The sequence below is a fragment of the Chiloscyllium plagiosum genome, unplaced genomic scaffold (genome assembly GCF_037043375.1).
Source record: "Chiloscyllium plagiosum isolate Xiang-an unplaced genomic scaffold, Cpla_swu_hap1 HiC_scaffold_14, whole genome shotgun sequence".
In the NCBI taxonomy this organism is placed as follows: domain Eukaryota; kingdom Metazoa; phylum Chordata; class Chondrichthyes; order Orectolobiformes; family Hemiscylliidae; genus Chiloscyllium; species Chiloscyllium plagiosum.
The window spans coordinates 74,604,034-74,612,818 of NW_028270152.1; the positions used below are offsets into that span (position 1 = coordinate 74,604,034).

General features: G+C 44.2%; 1 protein-coding gene across 1 annotated transcript; it reads left to right on the forward strand.

Moving 5' to 3' along the window:
* The first annotated feature begins 873 nt into the window (after positions 1-873).
* Positions 874-8,488, forward strand: abhd14b (abhydrolase domain containing 14B). The gene is made up of 4 exons (XM_043708467.2): positions 874-932; positions 1,225-1,469; positions 2,884-3,125; positions 5,014-8,488. Exons 2-4 carry the CDS (start codon positions 1,262-1,264, stop codon positions 5,194-5,196), a joined length of 633 nt encoding a protein of 210 aa, XP_043564402.2. The 5' UTR covers positions 874-932; positions 1,225-1,261; the 3' UTR covers positions 5,197-8,488.
* Positions 8,489-8,785: the final 297 nt, after the last annotated feature.

Sequence of the window (8,785 nt, forward strand, 5' to 3'; positions counted from 1 at the left end):
CTGTGCTGAAGATCTCTGTGACACTATTCCCTTCTGCTATCCCTCCATCCTTCTCCAAATCACTGTAACCTGTACATTCTTTTAACCTCCTGTAGGTTCAAACCTTGCTGCTGTGCAACATTAGAGAGTGCAGCACGCCACAACCACTCTGGAGATCTTGGGGGATGATGCAACATTAATTCTATCAATTTTAACCTCTCCCCATTTACAACTGAGCCCACCGAAGAAAGACTGCTGCTATTCTGGGGAATAAAGTGGAGTAGGTGCATTTGGGGAGCAAATGCTTTAAAATGACCTCACTAGAAATTGATTAGTTACAGAAAATGCCAAAATAGGAGGAATTTTGATCGAACAGTTTAGGAGAAACTGCTTCTTCTGATGGGTGAGTCAATAACATGACATTATGATTTTAAAATAATTGGCAGAAAAGGCAACTAAATCGGGCAACTCAATCAAAGAGGTAGATACGAAGAGGGTGCTGCTGGAAAAGCACAGCCGCATCGGCAGCATCCAAGGAACAGGACAATCAACATTTCGAGCATAAGATCCTCATCATTCTTGATGAAGGACTTATGCCCGAAACATCAACTCTCCTGCCCCTCGGATGCTGCCTGACCTGCTGTGCTTCTTCAGCACCACACTCCTCGACTCTGATCTCCAGCATCTGCAGTCCTCAATTTGTCCTAATCAAAGAGATAGCACAGGCACAATGGACTGAATGGCCTACACATATGCTACAAGGTAAGTTAACTTTATTCCACGGTAGATATGAGTTGTTTGTTTGGATTGATTTGATGACTGCCCACTGGTCTGTGTCTGCACATGGAGCCTCCTTGCTGCAGAGGGCGCTGGTGCCAGGTTCTCTGTACCTCCCTCAGCTCTTCCGGGAGGGAAGCAGACAGATGCCTGTACGCACTGTCTCTGAGACGTAGGTTGGTGCAAACTCTCTCTCTTCACTCAGTTCCTGTCACTTCAGCAAGCTGAAAACTTTTTTTTTTAACAATCATCTGTTTATTTTAACTTGAAACTGTTGTTTGGGGAATTCAGGACACGGCTGTTGTATAGTTTGTGCAATGACATAGTTTTGATGGGGACAGCATAGAGAAAACTTCACTCTGTACCTAACCCTATGCTGTCCTTGTCCTGGGAGTGTTTGGTGGGGACAGTGTAGAGAACCTATTACTCTGTATCTAACCTGTTACTGACTGTTGTTATCTGTTGCAGAATGCTGTAAAGCAGATCACAGCTCCAACTTGATGCCATGGCGGGTATCGTGACTAAGGAAGGTGTTGTGCAAGTTGAAGGGCAGCAGTTGTTTTATCGTCAGACTGCACCAGCTGAGCAGAACCCCAGATTCTCTGTTCTCCTGCTCCATGGCATTCGCTTCTCCTCTGAGACTTGGTTGAAGCTTGGAACCCTCCAGGAACTGGCAGGGGCCGGGTACCGGGCGATAGCTATCGACTTACCAGGTTCGGTAATGGATTAGCCAAGATCAATACACACAATAATTGAACCGTGACATTGAGGGGAGGGAGCGTGTGCTGTTTACTTCAATTGTTGTACATCTGTCTGAGATTTCTTCACATGCTGTTTGGGATGTGGCTGTGGTTACTTCAGTACATTGTTGTGGACCAGGTCAAGCCTCCTTACAATCGATCAAGGATATAGCCTCAACCCCAACTTTTTATTTTGTTTAAGGGCAAGTGTAAGACATTCTGTTCCAGATGTGATTTGATTAGTCCATCAGTCAGCTTTAAGCAAAACATTCTTTATTCTTACAACACAGTTAAAATACAAACAAAGAAAATTGGCATAACTTTAACTCTATTGAAATACTTAATAAAATAATATATTATTTAACTACCAATTATCAACTGCTCCAATATAGCAGCATCCCATAAATATACCCTTGTCAAAGGCAAATTCAGCGAAGCAGGTTTTCCTCACGTGCCTCCAGATCCAGGAAAAAGGAATTGTGAAAGAATCAAATCTTGAAGCAGAGAGAGAACTAAAGCTATTTGTTGCAGCATGGAGAGAGCTTATTGATCAGCTTTAACAGCCAGCTCCAAACCCTAACTGAAAGCCCAACTAAAACCCTCGGTCTGTGTAACTCTGACTCCACCCACTCATGCTTCTTTTGTCTAATTTTTAAAAAAGACATTCAGGAAGATCAAAGCAGTTTATCCACTGTTCTTGAAGCAGACATTCTGCTGTGGAAACACCTGTCTGTGAAAGAGACAGCACAGAATACATCTGTCCTGGAAGCATAGTACCATCGCAATCCCCCCCCCAACCCCCCGCATGTCTAAGTCGATAAATTGAGTTAGAATTGGAGTTTCTGGTGTGTTTTCTTTTGAATCTGTGATCTGCATTCAGCACTGGGCAAGCAGATAATGTGAAAGGCTGGGAGCCCAGTCCTATGGTGCCACATCATCAATAAACCAGATGAGAAGTCCATCACCCATCCACTTGATATGAGTTGCTGACTACACGCTGTGTCAGGAAATACAACTGCACCCATCTGGGCAAATATTCTGGGCCTTGTTGGGGCAAAGAGGCTTGTGGGAGTCTGGGAGTGCATAAAAACCCAGATTCTAACCTGCTGTAGGAACTCACTTTGTTTGTAGCTGCCTCACGCTCAAACAGATCTCTTCATCCCTCATGTGAATTGAGGTCACATAGCCATTGAAATCCTTTTGGTTCTTTTAGAAGTTGTCCATTTCTTATGTTTGCACCAGTTGGAGTTTTGAGGTTTAGCCCGGGTGGTTACAGATCAGTTTACTAAGTGATGTTCTGAGTGACTGGGCTGATCAATGCTGCTTCAGATGGAGCCTTTCTCTGTGCCCTGGCTGACTTTCCTCCTGGTCTTTCTCCTGTCCCTAGGCTTGGGTAATTCCAAAGAAGTGACAGCTCCTGCCAAGTTGGGGGATCCAGCTCCTGACAGCTTCCTCCTGAGTGTGCTCAGGGGTTTGGAGCTGAACTCTGTTGTGATAATCAGCCCGTCACTGAGTGGGATGTATTCACTGCCTTTCCTGTTTGGGCACCGTGACATGGTGAAGGGATTCATCCCCGTTGCCCCAATCTGCACTGAGAAATTTTCCCCTGAGCAGTACTCCAGTGTGCAGGTAAGTTGAGTCTACAACTAATAGTGTCTTTCATGTACCTCTGTCGGTAGTGCCCTTTCCTCTCTTCTCCCTTTACAGATAATGCCCCTTCCACCCCATCCTCCCATCCTGTAGGTTGTTGTTGTTGTGTCGCTATGTCTTACCAGACTATAGAGCTGTTCTCTCATTAAAGAGAGAGACAACTGGTGGTGATTTAATCAGAGGGCCATCTCATTTACGGCAAGGGAAGAGAGTCCCTCATGGTACCTCAGCCAGTGATGGGAATTGAACCCATACTGTTGCAATCACACTGCTTTGCAAACCAACCATCCAGCTAACTGAGCTAAACCAAGGACCCACCCCTTCATGGTTCCTCCTCCACCTCAGTTTTGAGTGTCCCTTCCTCTCCCCGCCCTCTATAGGTTATGCCTCTTCCCCACTTTCTGTAACCTTCCTAGTTCTGTCATTTATATCACCAAACTCCAGACCTGATTGTAGACCCTGCCCCTCTGTCTTACTGATGGTGGGTGTCGTCAATGTTGACATCCTAAGCTCTGGTCAACCCTTCAATAAACCCCTCTTCCACCTCCAGACCTTCCTTGTAACCTACCTCTTTGACTATACATGGTCAACCATCATATATCTCCCTCTTTCATTCAGCATGAAGGATGCTGCATAAATGCATTGTTGTTGTTGGCCTGTATGGTTGTACACCAGATGGACATTGGCTTTTATCTAGTCAATAAGAAAAAGCTGCAGATTTTAGAAGTCTGAAATAAAGTCAGGATGTACTGGAGAAACTCTGGCAGCAACTGTGGTGGGGGTGAGGTGTACTGTACAGTTCTGGAATTATAGGAGAGATGTAGTTTTAGTCGAAAGGGTGCATGGGAGATTTACCAGGATATTGCCTGGGCTGGAGAATTTCAGTTATAAAGAGAGATTGGATAGACTAAGGTTATTTTCCTTAGAGTGGAGAAGACTGAGAGGGGACATCATTGAGATGAGTAAAATCATGAGGGATATGGCTACAGTAAACAAGAAGAAACATTTCCCCTTGATGGAGGGAGCATAGATTTAAGGTCAGGGGCAGGAGGTTTAGAGGAGATGTGAGGAAAATCATTTTCACTCAGAGTGTGGTAGGAATCTGGAGCTGACTGCCTGTAAAGTTGGCAGAGGCAGAAACCCTCATAACATTGAAGATGTATTTAAATATGCACTTGTGATACCAAGGGGTTCAAGGCTTTGGGGACAAGTGCTGAAAAATGGGGATTAGGTGGTTGTTTTTGACTGGCCTGGATGTAATGGACCGAAGAGCATTTTTATGTACTGTAGATCTCTAGGACTAAATACGTTGAGTCCAGTGTGACTTCTTCAGGACTGAAAAGGGCTGGAAAATGGTGGTTTATGTGCTGTCGACACAGGGGAGGAGAAGTGAGTGGGTGCATAAAGCAAAAGACACAAATGGAAGCTATTGGTAGTGGAGGGGAGAGGTAGAGAAGGCACAGTCTGAATGAAAGATGTTAATAGCGAAACATAGGTTAACTGAGGTGGGGGGGGGATGAAATTTGGGCATAAGCAAGATAGAGGACAGAGTTAGAATTTATTCTCTGAAGTTGTTGAAGCTGATAGTGAGTCCTTAAGGCTATAAAGTGTCTAAGCAGGAAATGAAGTGCTGAGGAGAACCGTGCAAACTCCACACCTGAGGCTGGAATTGAACCCAGGTTGCTAGCGCTATGAGGCAGTGTGCTAACCACTGAGCCACCGAACCACCTTCTAAGACCTGATAACTCTTATTCCTAACATTACCAAGATTAGAGAGTTGAAAGGTGCTGCTGCATTGCGCCCTACCTCTTTCCACTGACAGCTGAGAGTGGCCTGATCATTGACAGATGCTTCCAACTTTTTACAGACCCCAACACTAATTGTCTACGGTGAAGAGGACAAGCCGATGGGAGAGACATCGTTCAACCATCTGAGGAACTTGGCTAACCACAAGGTGCATGTTATGAAGGATGCACAGCATGCCTGTTACCTCGATAACCCTGAGGAGTGGCATCAAACAGTGCTAGAGTTCCTGAAGAATCTATCCTGAATTTCCTCAGGCACGCACTCAGCAAACCAAATCCAAAACTGACTAGTTAATGAGGGGATTAATCAACTTCTGTTAAGTTAATCACATGTTAATCTACAAATCTGGAAAGAAATCAGTGTTTAGTACCTGCTGCCCTGCCTTCAATAGTAATGTGATTTTATTCTAACAACTTTTTGATGTCTTGATGTGATTTAACAGATTATGTAGTGTACAGGTGTCAGTGGTACAGACTGATCACTCATTCTCCATAACTTCAACCTAATGATTTTGAGGATACAATCTGATTCTGTGAGCACTTCTTATCTGTTGGTCCTTTGCTGCCTTGGTGTCCTGGGTTGTTATCAGTCAAGAGTGGAAGGTGGGTGATATCACCAGTAATACCATTACCATTCCAGAACTGTCTGTTGCAAGATTTTCAATCATCCGCTCATACCAGCACATGAATTGGCATATTGAGGTTATGAACCCTTGGAAAGTCAATAAGTTCTATTTCACTCCCTTCAACTCATCAATGTTCTGTTTTCAAGGGCAGCACGGTGGCTCAGTGGTTAGCACTGTTGCCTCACAGCGCCAGAGACCCGGGTTCGATTCCCGCCTCAGGCGACTGACTGTGTGGAGTTTGCACATTCTCCCCGTGTCTGCGTGGGTTTGCTCCGGTTTCCTCCTACAGTTCAAAAATGTGCAGGTCAGGTGAATTGGCCATGCTAAATTGCCCGTAGTATTAGGTGCGGGAGTAAATGTAGGGGAATGGGTCTGGGTGGGTTGCACTTCGGCGGGTCGGTGTGGACTTGTTGGGCCAAAGGGCCTGTTTCCACACTGTAAGTAATCTAATCTAATCATAAGAAGTAAGAGCAGGGAATGACTGGTCACCCCATTGAGCGCCCCATGCCCATTCTTCAGTTTTAACTCTATTTTCCCTGTATCCCTTAATTCCCTTAGTAACTAAACATCTGCCTATCTCAGTCTTAAATGGATTGAATCATGGAGCATTGACAACCCTTCCCCTAATCTCAGTCCAAAATGATTGGCTGTTTCTCCTGGGACTGCTCCCCATGTCCTAGGTTCATAAATCAAGGGAAACAACCTCTTGGTGTTAATCCTGTCAAGTCCCTTCAAAGTCTTGTATGCTTCAATGAGATCAGCTCTCATTCTAAACTCCAGAGAACATAGGTCCAATCTCCTCAGTCTCTCACCCCAAGGACCAATTTCCCATACCGTCTTCAACCCAAGTATGTCCTTCCTCAAATATGGGGATCCAGACTGCAATCAGTGGTTTCAGCAAGGCTTTGTACAATTGTAGCCAAACTTCTTTATTCCTCTCCTCCACCCTACAGTTGTCTGAGGTCTTTGCCTGCCTGAGCTTGAATTTAGCCAAAACAGTACCAGAGAGCATCATGGAAGGTAGTTTTCATGTCTCTGCAGCCTGTGTAATTGAGATCCAACATCAGATTTTATAGATGCTGGCATTAGCGTAACCTCCATCTACAGATGTTGATCCATAACATGGGATGTTAGGAACGTGTACCACAGGTGATCGTTCCAGTGACTCTCAATATCTTCAAATATCCTGTCTGTGGAACCTGGCGTTCTCTGATCTATGGCTGGTCATCTCAAGCCTCAGTTCCCAAGCAGCATGCAGAGGGACCCTTGGTAGGTTGGGCTTCCTGGAGCTCCAGTCCCTTGTCAACCCTTCCCTCTGTTAGTCCCCTCCTCAGGCTCACATGTGGTGCCATCCATCTCTTCCACCTCATTAGCTGCATTCTGAGTATGGAAGATGAAGGGCTGATCTACTTGAGGTGTTAAGGTGATGAAAGGATTAAATAGGTTGAGTTTTGGAGAATTTGGAGTGTTTCCTCTGGTGCGCGAGGCCAGAACAAGAGGGGATATCCTTCAAATTAGAAGCAGGACATTCAGTGTAACACCAGGACGCACATCTGCTCAGAAAGGGTCAAGGGAACACCCTTCCTCAAAAACCTGTTGAGACTCAGTGCATGTGATCCGACAACTCTTTTCAGAAACCTTTCAACTTCAGCAGCGCTGATTGTTTTAGAACTCAGTCTGCAGGTTACAAACAGGTGGGGCTCAAAGCAACATTGACTTTTCACAACAGAAACGGAACAGTTAAAGAGCTTTCTCAACTCGGAGTCCACATACTGATTTTCCTGATAATTTTGAAAAGGCTACTAAGTTAATAGAATGCATAGCATAGCATTTGGCTTAATGTGCCTGGGATTGGTGGCCAACTGTTCAATTTGGAGTTAACTGGTCTTCTGGGGAGGTTCAGTTCAATGTCCTGTCTGACTGCAATCAGTGGAACATAGAATTGGGCAGATTGTACAACAGCTAGGTCAAATGGGGTTCTTGTGGCACAGTGGTAATGCTCCTACCTCTGCACTAGGAGGTTTGTGTTCAAGCCTCAACTACTCCTATCTGAGCAGGAAACATATCCACAACAGCCAGTTCATCCTCCAGCAGCCATTTGAGACTCTGTGGCAAATGGAATTCATTACTGGCAACACTGACTGGCATTTTTTAAGTTGGGGAAAAAGAATGTGCTCGAGATGTGGGTTGTAGGTTTGCAAAATTAGTTATTGCCCATCTAAACGCTAGAGCGTGTGTTTGTGAACGGCACCATGGGCTCAAAACGTTATTCAGCATTTCCACCAGCAGAAAAACACCCAAGTGGCTAGTGAACCAGTATCAAGCAAAGCCCAATAAGGGCCATGCCTGCATGAATAAAGTGAATTGAGTTTTCTAAAGGGCTTAATTGGCTTTCCAGCATTGATTACCAACAATGTAAGGATGTTGATCAAGAAGTTCAGATTCTTTAAAGGAATTCTTGCATCTGCTGCCAACTAACAAATGACTTGTTTGGAAATTCAAAGTCATACCTGGTCACAGTGGAACACTCAATCTTTACATCATTACACTACAGTATTGTGTTCCTGTTCTCACCAATAATAGTCAACACAGTCATTTCATTCATCGTTTTTATGCCTTAAGAAAAACAAAAATGTAGCTCTAAATATGGCCAGCCTTATACTATAAATCACATATTGTAGCAGCACAATACTGCTATAATACTGCGACATTCCCTGGCCTTGGTGAATTTCTAGAGGTTTTGATACTTTTATCTGTACCTATTTTCATTACACAGCATTGTAACCATGTCATCAACTAACTTAATAATGTAATTCAGAGCCAACAAATAGCAGATTTTGATCATTCTTTGCAGAGAAGATGACAAGCAATGTATTACAATAAATTCTGGTTTAATTTGCCATAAATGGGACTGCTTGCTGTGATATATCCTTTCATTGCAATAAAAAAACTATGTAGGAGGAGCCAGTGTGAAAGTACAAGGTGGATATGTCTCCAATCCAGCTTGTTAGCAGAGAAACATTTGACAGTGACCTGTCCTGCAGAATGTGGAAAGTTCAATTATTCAGCAGGGGGCAAGGGGCTGGGAGGGCACAGTGTTTCTGATAGATGAACAAAGATAGACCAAAAGCCTTGTTTCTCCGCTATAGCCATTTGAATGTTCTCTTTTAGCAAGTTTTGAGAAATGGTAGAAGACATAAATAAAATG

Coding starts and splice junctions, on each gene's coding strand:
- abhd14b (XM_043708467.2), top strand. CDS start 1,262: ATGGCGGGTATCGTGACTAAGGAAGGTGTTGTGCAAGTTGAAGGGCAG. Junction 1,470..2,883: donor GATAGCTATCGACTTACCAG/GTTCGGTAATGG, acceptor TCCTGTCCCTAG/GCTTGGGTAATTCCAAAGAA. Junction 3,126..5,013: donor AGCAGTACTCCAGTGTGCAG/GTAAGTTGAGTC, acceptor AACTTTTTACAG/ACCCCAACACTAATTGTCTA.